The sequence below is a fragment of the Topomyia yanbarensis genome, chromosome 3 (genome assembly GCF_030247195.1).
Source record: "Topomyia yanbarensis strain Yona2022 chromosome 3, ASM3024719v1, whole genome shotgun sequence".
Lineage (NCBI taxonomy): Eukaryota > Metazoa > Arthropoda > Insecta > Diptera > Culicidae > Topomyia > Topomyia yanbarensis.
In genome coordinates, this window is record NC_080672.1 from 375,524,214 (window position 1) to 375,540,506 (window position 16,293).

The 16,293-nt window shown below is 38.5% G+C and overlaps 1 protein-coding gene across 7 annotated transcripts in view; it reads left to right on the forward strand.

Moving 5' to 3' along the window:
• LOC131693655 (sodium channel protein 60E-like) overlaps positions 1 to 16,293 on the forward strand; it is a 695,995-nt gene that overhangs the window by 245,689 nt on the left and 434,013 nt on the right. For all 7 annotated transcript variants that reach the window (XM_058981667.1, XM_058981672.1, XM_058981670.1 and 4 more), the window contains exon 3: positions 6,353 to 6,570. In XM_058981667.1, coding sequence (XP_058837650.1) covers positions 6,353 to 6,570 — 218 coding nt within the window. The remainder of the gene's footprint in view (positions 1 to 6,352; positions 6,571 to 16,293) is intronic.

The following is a 16,293-nucleotide window of genomic DNA, read 5'->3' on the forward strand; positions in this document are numbered from 1 at the left end:
TACCCAGTAACCTATAGCTAATTGAAGGTCGTTAAAATGTAAAAAAGAAAATGTGACTAACATAGTGGAAATAAAAAAGGAAAAAAATTCTGAAAATGATTTTGAAGCGTCCTCCCTGGTTTAGTAGAAATGAGTTGCACAGACTCGCAAACGTAGAAACATTAGAAATTATGACGAACAGTATTATAAGCATCTTCCGACAAAAATCGTTGCAATCTTCAATTGCAACGATTAGCTCTCTTTATAGTTTATAAGTTAGTTTATAAGATTTGTTTACCTCCTTATTCAGAAGACAAGTAGGTTTAAAACATCCTACTGAAAAAAATACTTAACTGCGAAAGCATATTATAACTTAATAATAATAAACTGAATCATGTAAACAATAGGGATGAAAAGTCACCACTTGTGGCTGATCACCCAATATACTAAATTAGAAATGTAATGCAAACAAAACAATATAATCAAATAGAAAATAATTTAAAAAAATAATCCTCTGTTTATCCAACCAATAACTTTGAATTCAAAACGGTGACATTTATACATTTTTAAACAACAATCGATTACAATGAATGCACACTACAATTTATGGAAGAAACTTTTTTTGAAATTCATTGAAATATAAAATTGTATGCCTGATAACTAGATTTTTGTTGGAAAAACAACTAATTTAATCAAGTGCACAATCGTGTTTTATAGATCTGCTGGATAATATCTTTCACCAAAAATCTTGCTTAAAGTGAGGCTTAATCCGGCAGTGAATTGTGAAATTCGCATTGGTCCAATTCGGACCTTTTACTATAGATACAATCTGGTTTAACATCGCGAAAAAACCGATTGTGAAAAAAGTGCGCGTCGTCGATCAAACTTTCAGGTCCCTTTTAGGCTCGATTTTGAGCACTGAATATATTTATTTATTACAAAGTTTTAGATATGGAAGAGATTTTCCATTTACTTATTAAAAAATAAATTAAAATACAAATCGAATTGATTTCGTAATCACTTCTGTTGCAAAAAAAATATATATAAAACTGATGGTGCGACCAGGACTAGTATTGGGGCAATTCGGACATGTGATGTACTTTTGCGCAGAAGCGCCTATACTCAATATGGCAAGGGATTGAAAAAAGTTGTGTCAGTAAAATTGGTTGACACGTTTCAATTATATAGTTCATAACAGCTTGCCACTTTGGGAAATATTGACTAATTTACTTGTTTGTATAGCAACGTACATTTTAATCCACCTGAAACAAGTACGCGCTACCAGATCGCTCGGGAAATCAAAACTTTCTGCTTGGAGTAACGTGATCAATGATATCGGTACTGAATGGCATAGGTGATGGAATTGAATAGAGGCGATTTCCGTAAGCCTAAATTCAATTGTACCGTTTCATAAAATATTCCATCTCACGAAGATTGAAAAAAAAGTTGTTACCGACTTCGACAGCCGCGTGGTGGCCGTTTCAATCACTGTACCAAGTGAAACTAGTGATGATTTTTTTCTAATTTATTTGACACGGCTCAATGCGTTAGCACTGCTGAGCCGTGGAACTCTCTTGGTTTTACAAGATATAAAAATAAAAAAAATAGCAAAATTACTGCATGTCCGTCGGGTCTTGTTTACGCAGCTTGCTGCTGTGTGCGGAGATCCTTTTTCTTGGCGGTGGTGCATTAGCTGCGTTATCCTCTGCAACTTGGGGATCAGTTCGTCTGTCTTATCTCTCGTTATCGTTCACGCCTATGCTGTCATCAGTACTGGTTTAATGCTGTTCAATGTCGGAAGTTCTAGTTTGTTTATTGTTCTTTCGGGTCGCTGTTGTAACTCCGTCTTCATCGGCACTTGTTTCTTTATTGGTGGTGTTTGTTGTTGGTTTGAGTGCGGTTGTCGTTGTCGTTGTCCCTTCCTGTAATACTGATGTGCATATTTGATTATCATTTTTTTTACAAGCACATACAGATTACTGCTTAACCTATATTGAGGCACACATACTAATTACGAAAGTCCAATAACATTCGACAAACAAAAAAACATAATAGATTACTTCTCGAAACATGTCAGCACATACACACATATAGAAACACATATATACACGCACTTGGACATTTTTCGATATCGACGTACTGACTCGAATGGCATATCGTCGCTGTTGTGCTATCTTATGACAAGCGCCATTTTGCACATTTCGAGAAAAACGATTTTTAAAGTTTGAAATTAAATATCTTGAAACTTATAAATGGTAGAAACAATTCATAGAAGACAATTGATGCTTCTATCTATTCTGTATTAGTCTCTAAAATATTACGAAGATCGATTAACTATATTGAGAGTTTTTATTAAAAATGTAAACAAAAGTCGCACTAACACGTGTCATAGGTGTGTATTGATGACAAAATTTGTATAACGTGTCATAATTGTTCATGGAAATTTTTTTATACAAATAAAGCATCAATTATTAACTTTTATTGATATCTTCAGCTCTATTGCGTCTATAAACAATCAGTGAGATGCATTTGGAAGGAAATTGGTCCAGGAATCTAGAAAAAATAGTATTTTTTGGTTACAGTGTTGCCAAATATGCAATATTTTGAATTTAAAGCTTAAACTGCATTATTCTTGAAAAACGTCTATTTTTATTTTGCAAATTATTATTCCATTGCGTTCCTCAAAATTTTTTACATATAACAACATCTAAAACTTCTATATAACTTGAGCCAGTCTCAAGATACAGTGATTTATAGCAAAAAACTAATAATTTCTCATCATTTTTCTCGCTATAACTCGACAATTAAGCAGAATTTTAAAATTCTGAAGACGCCATTTTGTAGAGAATTTTCAGTTTAGTAATGTGGCATATCTAACTCAGTTTACCCCAAAATGGTGTTTGTCATAAGATAGCACAACAGTGGCGATATGACTCGGCCCTCCGGCCCTCGGTTAGCGATTTTGAACCAACTGCATCATTTGAGACTAAGTTTATTTTTCTCGGGAATGCCGGAACCGTCTATGATGTGGTCATTTTGTTAACATGTCCGCATCTGCACATGTGCGTACATGCACACATATATACACACATACATACATACTCAGCCATGTTGACTATGTATGCGAAAAGGCTGCGAGGTGAACTAATGCACTGGCAAGGATCTTTCCGTATCACGGAGGAGCAAGGGGCAGCACGAGACGTCTCCTGGCGGGTGTCTCATCATCAATACTGAGGTATGGCGTACAGGCCTGGGCTGCTCAAAGCGGAACCGGACGAACTTGACAAGCACGTTTCGCCTAATGACTGTTCGTGTCCCTAGTTCGTGCAGAACGATATAGTCGGAGGTGCACTCTGGCTGAGGACGTGGAATGCTACCAGCGGAGAAATGCGCATAATGCAAGGAGACTGGTCCGCATGCCTGGTGTGTCAGTGGACAATGTCGTCGAAGAGATGTGCCACGACGAGAATATCTGGGACACTGTCGACAGAGTGCTTAGAGTATACTCTATGAGCTACAGAGGAAGTGGCGAAGGGATCAACAAAGTAGTGCCTTTGACTAGAACGCCTCCGGGAAACCACAAATTGGGTTTCGGGAGAAATTCTGACGCCGGGGAGCTCTCCGTCGGTACCAATTGAGTAGTACGCGACATAGCACTGGGTTCGGGTCATCGGCGCGCCAGTGAACCGGACGTCAGGCCTCGCCGGAACAACACCCTACCGAGCAGCTCGTGAGTATACTAGATTCACTGCCGGAGATTATACCGCGTCGAATAACTAGCAGTGGATTGTTGAGGCGCTAATGAACCGGAAGCTATACTCCACCCAAAATCCCTGCACCTACTTGCTGGCCCGTTGAGTAGGCTAGGTCGACCGCCAGGGACTAAATTGAGTAGATCTCGACGAAGCGGGGAGCTAAACGGCACATGGAAATGAACATCGGTATCGCAAGAGATCTACCGCTCGGTTTTGGGAGAACTTCTCTAGCCGGGGAATTCTCCGTCGGAGTAGGCTAGATCCATCGTCGGGGACTAGACCGAGTAGTTCGCGAACAAGATTTTAGTAAAGTCGGGAGCTGAATGGCTCATCAGTGAAGTGTGGCGAAATGGAGCGAGAGGGAAACCAAAGGGTCTAAAGGAGTTGTGGTGCTAAATGGCTTCGGACAGGGAGCCAAAGGGCTCAAGAAGTTGTGGCGCTAAAACCAAAGAAGAATCGGTGGGTGTCGGGAGAACTTCCTTCGTCGGGAAACTCTCCGTCTGCATAGGCTAGACTCACTGCCGGGGACTAGATTGAGTAGACTGCGACGAGACACCACCATTCGCGGGTCGTTGGTCACCAGCGAACCAGACGCCCTGCTCCAGCGGGATCGCCGAACTGACCTCCACACCTGGTTGGTTGGCTCGGTTTCGGGAGAAGTTCTCTCGCTGGGGAACACTCTGTCGGAGTAGGCTAGTCCATCGTTGGGGACTAGATCGAGTGGGTGCTCAAGTAGTAAGTGGTGCTGAATGGTATAAGAAGGGAGTTGCGGTGCTGGCACAAGGGAGCCGATGGGCTCGGTAAATTAGACAATCTGAAGTTTGCCGTCCAGATTGTCTTCGCAAGGGAAGAACAGTAACTCTCGAGCCACAGCTAGCTTTCCGACAGCCAGCTCAGAATCTGTCAGTCTGTGTGGATGGACGAGAACCGGGGGTGTGTCGAGGGGTTATGTTGTAACGCTACTGATGGAACTAACTACTATGTAGTTGGATTAGGGAGGGTATGTCACAATAAAAACATAAAAACCCATCCCGAAGTTATTCCGTAAGGTAGTGCCGGGGAGAAATCCGATTCTCGGCAAGAGCAGTGGTTTTAGCGGCTCGGGTAGCAGCCCAAACCCGATCCCTGAGACGTTGGGTTTGGTACATTGTTTCCTGTTTACTCAGGGTTATTTGAATGTGTTTTCCTTCTTTCCAAAAGAATACACACAGACATTTATCAATTTATCTAGCTGAGTCGATTGGTATATAAGATTCGGCCCTCCGGGCCTCGGGAAAAAAATTCAAAGTTTGAGCGTAAGAAATGTAAAATTATAAAGCCTAAAAGATGCAGGAAATGAAGAAGGGAGTTCCGCTCCTTTCGCCTGTTACGGCATGGAAGCAGTAACCCAGTGGATCAATTCTTGGCTTCTGTCGCCGGATGCTACATGACCCTTAGGCTGGGTTTACTCGGACAAGAAAAAGGTGATATCGACCTCCTAGTGGCCAGCAGCCCCATTACAAATTAAATTTCTATTATATGCACGAAAAGTCACTTTTTTCGGATTTTCTGATACCTTCTGAGCCCTCCCTCTCCTTAACCATCACACATTAAACATTTGTACATCATACATACGATCAAACTCTTTCACCGGCCTACTAATGTACAGGCAACAACGTCCGTCGACACATTAGAAAAGGTTTAATTTCATTCTTCAAGATTAAAAACCTCGCTGACAGTACTATCACGATGAACACGCCTACCTGAAATATATTCCTCTACTAATGCCAAAAGTTAAATTTACGCTCTGCAATAAGAAACTCATTTCATGCCTAATTCCCTCACATTTCTGACTGTCTTCCATTCGGAAATTCGTTCCATAGAAGTATGTACATAGAATAACAGCATCATAGCCCGGATGCCATGACCCGAAGAAGATGCTTTTAATGGGAGACATGGGTCCAATGTGCGATAGTACCTACCTAGCACCTCCTACCCGCCCCACCCCCAACTCTACGGCTAACGGGTGGTAGACAAATAATCAAATTTACAATCTGTCTCTTGAGTTGAATTATTGCTCTCTGGAAACGTAACGGCTGCCCCGGACTGTGTTGAAAGTACTGTCGCAAAACACACCCCGACAAGTGCTAGAGCTAGATGCGATAGAAATAGTGGTGGTGGTGGTGGTAGCAGCTGTAACAAAAGTACACTCGAAGCAAAAAGTTTTTAACTGGTTTAGGAGTTTCAGCCTCCAAATTGGAAAAAGTGGTCACAAACATTCTGCAATTACTTTCCATAGAATGTGATTTTGCTATATATTGGGATGAATGGGTGTATCGTTTTTATGGTTCGATACTGTTACACAAACGAATAGATTGAAAATATGTTAGGAAACGTTTCTGATTAGATCTTATATGGAAGACTTAAGTAATTGATGCTAACTAAATGAGTTCTGTCTGTATCGAACATTGAATGTTATTCCATATCGATTTGTAACCCCATTTTACTAGTGCTACGGATTGGATAGAAGCTTGTAAAGCTTAAATTGTTTGTTCCATTGTTCGGCAGCTGTCAGTGCCATTTGATTAATTGAGATCTAATTTTCTTCTATCCGTCCTTCTCCGTTCCATCATCCGCAGGCACAACCGGAGCAAAACAGCAAGTTGTTGCGTATACTGAAAAGTCGCAGGATAAACATGAGTCACGTCACATCCAGCTGGTGCGGGAGTACGGCTTCCATCCCCGGTCCAAGGTGCAGGTCGAGGACGGAGCCGTACTGCCCCGTAAGTTCGAACCCTTTCCGAACGATATGTACGGCCGGCCGTTGGAGGAAATCGATAACTTCATCTACGAAGAGGTAAGTGGCGAGATGGGTTTGCTATTTGTTCGGTAACATCTGCTGTCAAATGTTGATAGATTTCTAATTATCTTCTAGTCTCTACAAAACGGTAGATTAATAGTAGGTTTATCGTTCTTTTGTTTGGGGTTAAGCGCAAGTTATCTCTCTTACGATTTTAATTATCTCACAGAAATGAACAGAAAATGGATTTAATTGCACCGAACGCGACCATGAACGAACAAGTGTCAACGGAATGAAAGAATGCATATATGCATAACCGACAGGGCCCCAAGAGGGGAGGGGACGGGGTGTTCCCCCGGAAGTGGAGTTATAGAGGGGGCCCGGATATTTAACAGAGGGAATGATTTTGACAAATAATATTTCAATAACAATTTATTAGAAAATGCAATTGGAGTTTCAATATTGGCATGATTTAATTAGGATAGCTTGTCTAAATTTCAAATTGCAACATCTTGGACAACAAATACATTTTCTCAATTAGAAGAAACATTTTTGAGTACCGGGTTTTCGAAAAATTGATTTTCATTGGTATTTTACAAAGAAATTCCAAAATAATTCCAAAAATAATCAGGGCGATCTGTGGCTTCTATTTCTACTTATTTTAATCCATCTTAACTACTAAATGAATCACAAAAGAATCTATTAGAAAGAAGAATAAAACTCAGCACTCAGCAGCCTTCTTTTAGAGTGTTCAATTGGTCAATTGGGTGTTTACTTGGAAAATATGATTTAAATACGAGAACCCGAAATAAAATTTCATCTTTAATAACTTTGTCAATTTAAATACATTTTTCCATTTTTTGGCATTTAGTTGGAGAAATTCTATATTCTTGATATAATCTAGAGTTTCTTTTGTTTCCATTTTTTTTCTTTATTTCTATTGCTTCATATTTGATTGTATTTGCATATTTTTCAATTTCATCCAGGTTTCCTATTCTTTCTTTCTCCATTTATTCTTATTTTACAATTCTTTCATATATATTGCTCTATGTTTTCCTTTTTCTACTATACTACTTTTGCTTCTTTTTTAAAATTCGACCCATTTTTCATAGTTGTCCTATTTTTTCAACTGGTTCCCTCTGTACATGTTTTTTTTTCATTTTATCATTCATATAATTTGTTTCCTTTTCATCCGTTTTCAAAACTGATTTAATTAAATTTATATCAAGAATATCAAGATTTTCGGAAGAATTACTGCAAAATGCCTATTCTAGAACTTTTTAGAAGACACCTAATTTCTATCTCTCTCCATTGAAAAGTTAGTATTGGCACCCACTATGCGATAAAATGAGGAACTAAAATGTTCTTACAAAAGCATTACTCGTATTATTTTCTATAATTCTTCTGAAAATGTTATAGGGCTAAACCTAAGCATTATGCTACAAAAATGTTTAGTTCGTGGGAATCGAGTACTGATACACCACCATGCACTACTTGGCCCAATGCAAAACTGACTGGCATTAACTCAGTTTTACATTGTGCAGAAGTTTAATAACTTCTTTTAACAAAGCCAGATTGACTGGCAGTCTTCGACAAAGTTGTAGACAATTAATTTGATTTTTAATATTTTTACTTACAGTGATAATACGTTGCATATAGTGCCACCTAACGGTGAAAATGTGAGCTAGTGGAGTTTCTCCATGTAAATTGTCGAAAATTCCCTTATATACTTCAGGCACGTTGATCCGGTAGCTAGACATGTGCGATTTGCTTTAAATTTGGATCAAGTACTCCTGGTGGGACTAGGAATCGATTCAGGGGTGGGCCGATAGGGGTCATTTTTGTCTTATCACTCTAATAACCACTGTAAAGAATAGCAGATCAAATGAATCGATCAAAATGCACGTGAAGTGAATCAAGATATTCTCGCAACTGGCTCGACGAGCACTTAACAGATATTGGATATTTTTGAAATGGGTTTGACAAGTAGATTGCAACAATCGATGAGTGGCGCCATTTTGAAATCCACGGTGGCGACTTCCGGCTGAGCAAAACTTTTTTAAACCATGACAATTAGAGAATATTCGGAACGGGCGTAACAAGTAGATGACAGAAATCGATGAGTGACGCCATTTCAAAGTTCGCGTTGGTTTTCCGAAATCTTAACAATATGGGAATTTGGAATTTTTGGAACGGGCGTGAGAAGTAGATGGCAGAACAAAATTGTTCTAAACCCCTATATGAGTATTTTTGGAACGGTCATGACAAGTAGATGACGGAAATCGATGTGTGACGTCATTTCGAACTCTGAGATAGCGACTTCCGGTTAAGCAAAACTTTTTAAAACCTTAGCAAGTACACACCTAGAAAAAATTGTGAAAATTTACGTCTCCTGACCATGACATATACGAGCATCAAAAATGACATAGTTTTACGTTTGATTTGAATTTTACATGTCGTTGAATTGTGCGGGCCATGTAATTTTACTTCCCATATGGCGCTTGTTTAAAATGTAGAAGAATGTAATTGTATGACAGTGCGCATGTAAAGTACATTTTTCATTTGAAATTAAACAGAACATGGTTATATTTCGTCATTTTGGAATCCAAGAGAGCGACATCCGGACGTGCAAAATTTGCTGAAACCCTTGCAATACGGACATTTTTGGAACGGGTTTGTCAAGTAGATAGCAATTGAAAGCCGCCATTTCAAATTTTCAAGTTGTGTCATATATTTACTTGCGGATTCCGGGATCTACTAAGCTAGTTTAAAAATACCCATATTGTTAAGGCACAAGAAATTTTGCTTTACCAGATGGCGCCATTTAAGATTGTAAGATTGAATCGAAAATCGCTTTCTGACATTGATTCTTGCATCAAAATGTATTTAATGCATCGGTTTCTGTCATTGGCTCGTTTACTTTCTTCCGAAAATCTCCATTTTGTTTGTTTTATAGAGAATATGGCATACAGTAAAGACACGATTTATCAGCCCCCGGTTTTGTCTACCCCCGATGAGCTCTGGCAAATGACCAAGTAGAATTCAAGTATATAAATGTTTTCTAGGGCATATGGTTCTTATCTTAAAGATTCAAAACCAAAAATATTATTTTTTTAAATTTTGCGCTTTAAATTTATGATTAAAAATGAAAAGGTTAATGAGGCTCTATCTAGGGACTACCGGAACCGGAAGTCGGCGTCTTGAATTTCAAAATAGCCTAAAACATCGATTTGCGTCACCTACTCGTCAATTCCATTCCGAAAGTACCCATATTGTTGAGGTTACAGAGCGTTTCCTAAACCGGAAGTCGCCATCTTGGTTTTCAAAAAAGGCTAGACATCGATTTCCAACATCGACTAGTCAATCCCATTCCGAAAATACCCATATTGCAAAGGTATAGAGCATTTTTCTAAACCGGAAGTTGCCATCTTGGTTTTCAAAATGGCCTAAAACATTGATTTCCGTGATCTACTCGTCAATCCTATTCCGGAAAATCCTATATTGTGAAGGTTATAACGATTTTTTAAAACGGATGTCGCCATCTTGGATTTCAAACTGGCCTACAACATCAATTTCTGTCATCTCCTCGTCAATTCCATTACGATTATACCTATATTGTTAAGTTTATAGAAAGTTTTCTCAATCGGAAGTCGCCATAGGATTTCAAAGTGGTCTAAAAATCGATTTTCGGCATCCAGTCATCAATCCAATTCTGAAAATACCCTAGTAACAATTGAGGTTTTATACACTTGTAGTGTACTATAAAACCAGAATTGTTACTTGAGTACCCGTATTGTTGAGGTTACAGGGCGTTTTCTAATCCGAAATTCGCCATATTTGATTTCTAAATGGCCTCAACATCGATTTCCGTCATGAACTTGTCAATCCAATTCCGGAATAAATTCACTTTGTAGAGATTATAGAGAGATTTCTAAATCGGAAGTCACCAACTTGGATTTCGAAACGGTCTAAAACATCGATTTGCGCCATCTGCATATCAATCCCATCGCGAAAATACCCAACTTGTATTAAAAATAGTTGGCTAAGAATATTTAAAATTATGTACGGCTTCACACGATACTGTTCGTACTCAAACTTTTTTTTATCTTGAAAAAAGAGTTCGTTATTTCGAATTTAGGTAATATTTTCTTTATCCTCCCTTTTCCCGTATTTTGCATTTAAGTTATTTCTTATCTTCTAAAAAACTTTATTTTTTTTTGTTTTAATTTGTTTTATGTTGTGTATTTTTCTGTTCTCCATTTACCAGTTTTGAAATTCAAGCTTTTCTTCTCTGTGGGTGTTTTTTTTATATTTTTCCATTTTCCTTCATTGTTATGTTCTAAAACCTTTAGCATGTTACTTTATTTACCCATTCAAACAATTTTAAATTTCATGTGTTCTATTTTGTTCTTTTTTTCATGCTACTTTTCTCATTATTTTATTTTGATCTTTTTGCGTTTTGTACATGTTTTCTCATTTCTATTTCGCCAATTTTTTCCACTTTAACTTTAAATATATTTATTTATAAACCCATTTATTTTTTGAATTTTCTCATATTTTTCATTATTGTGATATTCCTATTTTCCTCATTTCTTCTAGCATGTTCATTTTAACCTATTTAAATCATTTTGATTTTACATGTTTTTTATGATTGCATTTTTGTCTGTTTTGTGATATTTTCCCTTATTCCTGTTTTGTTTTGTTTTTTTTTCTTCAATCTATTTCATCCAATTGTTTCCACTTATTTCTATTTATATTTATTTCGAAATAGTTCATTTAAAAAAAAATATTTGCCAACTTTTTGATTTTTCATATTTATTGTTATCTACATTTATTGCATTCTTGTTGATCATCATTTCTTCTATTTTCAAACATTTTTTAAAATTTCTTGCTTTCATTCTTTCCTATTCTTATTTAGTTATCAATTTTGGCATTTCAAATTTTATTTGCATTATTATTTCTACGTCTAACTTAGTGAATCCATTTTGTTCATTGCTATATTTGTTTACCTTTTTGTAGTCTTGTTTTTGTATCTTTTGTTTTCGTTGGTCTTCCTTTGCCGTTTTCCACTGCTCCGTACTTATGATACTTTATTTATCATTTTGCCCTTTATTATTATTTTCACTTTGTTGCCTTATTTTCCTATTTCTTCAACTTTTTCCTAATTTCCTTTTCAATTTCTTTCGTTTAACTTTACTGTTTCAATTATTCAATCTGTTTTATTTTGGAATTTCTTCAAAATTTTTACCAGCGATCAAATTCAAAACATTTCCATTGTCTTATTTTTTCCATTTTCTGTTGTTTCTTCGCTTGGACTTTCTTTTGTGTTGGTATTTTTTTGACTAATTGCGTGTCATTAATCTTTTTCCATTATTTTTAATGAATTTTCTCAGCTTTCTAGTTTTGTTCCATTTTATTACTTTTTAGCTTTCTTCGTTTATTCCTTTTTTTTTATTTTCGCCATTTAATTTCTACCTCCATTGAATGTTCTTTTTGTTATCTTTTAATTTATTACATTTCTATTTTATCTTAAATAATTGTTTTAATAATATTAAACCAAATATATAAACAAGTGCTTGCAAAATTCACCGAAATCCCCGAAACCGAAAAAAAGTAAGCAACTCTATAGAACAAATGAGATGTTGTATTTTCAGAGGCTGGCAATGTTGTAGCCCACCGACTTGGCAGAATGTGTTTTTTCTTTAACGAATTCAAGTTGAAACCGCTCAATGATCCGAACAAATCTATGCAGTACCGACACCTGAATAAATATGAATTATTGCTAAATCGATTCCTTTCAAGATTCTGCTAAAATTAAATATCTCTACTTCGTCTCAACAGAATCCGATACTGACTTAGTGATCGAACTAAGCTAGCGCTGAATTCTTTTATTGCTCTAAACTAGGGGTTGGCTCAGGAACACAAATTGTGTCTCCGTTTTTTGGAGCTAACGTCAATCCGCTGCTCGCTTAGTCGTGTCACTAAGTTAGCGTCGGATTCTGATGAGACGAAGTCGAAACGTAAATTCCATAACTAATTTAGTTATTGGTTTTGTGCTCTTTACGCGCAAACATGGGTTTAAACAATTTTCTCTTTAATAGAGAAAAAATAGTTCAAAATTGTTTTCTACTAAGGAGAAATATAGCATAGTGGTATTTAAAAATTTTTAAGGTCAAATTTGGTCGACTTAAACTTGACGCATTTCGTTGCACGATCTTCAAAAAAATCTGAGAAAACCTCATTTGACTGCGTGCAGAAAGATGCCTCTTTTTTGATTTTGACATTTGCCCTTCAGTTATAAAAGTTTCGTCCAACCAAGAGGAACAACACAGCGAAATTTTTCTCGTTTATCGCCTGAATCCGAACTATTTGCACACTGACTTAGAGAAATCGTTAAAAGTGGCCAACTCAACCGAAAGGGAAAAGTGCCGATATTTTCAAGCATATGTAGTTGTCGAAGTTCACTCAGAAATATCTGGTTTGGCAAAATTTTTGTAACTATCATTTGAAAAGCGACATTTTTATTGCGTTTGAGACCGTTAACCAGGAAATTTACGTGGAGTGCATGAAAAAAAAAGTCTGCTACCTTTCATCAAACAACACGATTGTTTCATACAATTTTGGCCAGATTTTGAACAACGCCAACAACGTTTAGGTGGCGCCCGAGGACAAGTTCCCTCCCAACACACTAGAACTTGGCGCAATCGAAGGATATTGGTTCATTGTCAAGCTGAGCCTGAAGAAAACCCAAAACCATGGTGCTTGCCCAAAACTGTTTAAGTAAACTAGTTGTGACAAACAAAGTGGGCTGAACAGAATTTAATGGCATTAGTTAAAAGACGCTCAACCGAAAGCTTAGCTGAACATTTTGCTTATGAACTTATGAAAAAAATTCTTTAATAAGAAATTAATCATTCTTGTTTGATAACATTTTAATCGTAGACGGTGTTGGTTGAGTGATAAGCGTGACCGCTACCTACCCCAGTGGGTCTGCATTCAATTCCAGCCGAGGTCATTAAGGTTTCCTGAGATGAAAACTCTGTGTCACGTCTTCTTTCGCAAAGGAAGTAGAGCCGTTTGTCCCGGTCCTTATGTTGATAAACCGATATCTGGTTGTGGAATCATCCCTTTGGTGTTGGTTGCAGGCACTCAGAGCGGACAGAGACCGACGGAAAATAATAAAAAAAATTGACCGTAACACCCTTTGTTGTGAAAAGAATCATTAGACAACACTAAGTTTATTCTACTATGCTGCCTATGATCGCATATCAGTCCCATAAATATAGAAAATCGCATAGAAAACGGGACAACTATGCAATCATGGCTAGTATAGTTCTCCACAAAAGTTTCTACAAAACAGCGGAGAACTATTTCCTCCAATAGATTTCGAGCTTAACACTTTCTGTGTTCGAAAAATCTGCAATGATGGAGGAGACCCTTATGCTGTAGCCCCGGGCCCTTGATTTCTCTCTACAGCCCTGACCGATTAAATCTTTCAGCAAAATCAAACCATTCCCGAATCGCTGCCTGACATTTAAAACAAACGAAATTATCCCATCGAATACTCATATTCAAATTGTCAAATTGTAATTAACATTTCATTACCCCAAAAGGCACCACTGCGACGGATTATTACATTGTCGAGCCGTGTCGTGGGAAAGCACGGTACGGTAGCAGGGCAGGCAGGGCGGCTTCCTCCTCGATGTAGCGAAGTAGTGTTTCGTCATTTATAATTTATGCGACCCACACAGCGATTTCACTGCCGGGCCCCGGCCAGCAGTTGACTTCGTCGCGTCGAGTATGTACCTACAATGTACCAGAACAAATCCCGCGCGTTTTCATACCCGCTCGAAAATAGCGAAGGGAAATGAGGGTGAAATAGAGCAAATGACTCGGCTTTAGGCATGAAACAATGACTTCGCTTATGCTGGGTGACCGAGAAGCGGGGGGACAAAAAAAGCATGCACATGTCCTCGTGTTTGCTGCGCCCGGACACCATCAGAAACCCCTACCAGTGCAGTGCATCGCGGATGATAGCCGTATATTACCGGAAAATTTGCAAACAGACGAAAAGCGGCATAAGTTGGGCTTTAATTTCGTTCATAAATACACCCAGAATTAATATTTGCTCTATCTGGTTCTGGGTTTTTCCAGCGTAGGTAGATGATGGTGCCACATTGTGTTGGCATTGGCGAAAACTGGAACTTCAACCGAATGCCCAGAGCTTCGACGCTGTCGGTTCGTTCAGTACAATTCGTTCAGGAGCCTGCCAGAATATTGGTGTAGCGCCCCACCCCCACAGTGAGCCAACACAGCAGCTGCAATATCGTGTATGATCATAATATTTGGTGTAGCCACGGATAGGAATTGTCACTGTTTTCAAAGGTTTCCCCCCGACAACCAACCAAGCAAGCGAACGAGTGAGCTTAAAAACCGTGCGCCTGTCTGTTTGTACCTAGACACATACATATCTGTGGCCAGAAACCGGACAGGCCGAACAATGGCCAGCTGTTGCATATTTCGTTGACAACTTGTTTGAGTGGGTGGAGAAATTTGAAACGGAAAAAATTGGATTCGTGCTCGGAATAGTATTAGTGAAAGAATAATTATGAGAAAGTGTTGCTCACAATTAAGGGGAGATTATATCTGGGGGGCTTTGAAATTAGGCAAAATTTAAATATTTTATTTGCGTATCAGTGAGTCACGGTGAGAATAAACTGAAACTAAAATAAAACCGCATTTATTTCTACAAGTGGTTCTATTATATCGCACGTTGTTCTAGATTATCTTTCGTACTCTATTCATGTCGGATTTAATTTTTTATCTCTTTTTGCTGTAATCAGAGCCAGTATTTGTTCCATCCGCGGCGAAGAAACGCAGGGGTCATTGATTTTAGGTGTTGCAACAAAGGGGAAGGTAGCCCAATACGAACATTGTGGGTAAGTTGGACATTTAGCGTTTCTCACAAACTGGAAAAAAGTTAAAACAGTGGCACAGCCAAGGGAGAGGGGGGTGGTTACTCAGAATAATGCAGATTGAAAAAAAAATTGATGCTGACCAATTTAATCAAATATTGATTTTCTCCGCTTGTTCATTTACTCGTGGGGCAGATCTCAACGGGCATCTCGAACCGTAACTTTGCCTACCTCCAGTACCTTATCGGCAGCGGTTACCGGTAAACGAATCATCACTGTCTGAGTTCCTTCATATCCCTTTCTTAACCGGATCGTCATGTGCATCTCGCCCAGGATACACTGCTGCTTCAGTGCGCCTCTCAGCTCGTCTTTCATCGTGATTTCATTAAGGTCCTTGCACACAATCAACATCTCCGGGTTTAAGGCATTAATTTCTGCCTTTTCACCCATCGATTTGGTGATAGTCTCCATTTTGGGTAGACCTGATTCTTACCACTTTTTCTCCCAAATCCCTCAGCTCTGGGTACCTTCTTGAGCAGCACTGCATAAGTCGTCGCGTTATAGGCTTTGACGCGCATGGCTTCTCTCTTTGGCGCCTGTTGACGAGCCGAGTGTTTTCCTTTCCTCTTCTGCCCCTCTTTTTGCTCTTTATTCTGCTTTTGCTGTTTCTCTTTTTGAAATACAGCTTTCTCCATGTTAGGTGACATCCGTTCCTTCGCCAAAAACATCGTCCCCGAGCGTCTGCCTCTTAGGCTTGCCTGGTCTTCCGTACCTTGGGAAGATTCCTACTCTCTTTGGAGTCACGGAAACTGGCGTTTCATCCACTCCAATCTGCTTCTGCTACCCCTGCTTCGGAGGAGCTAGA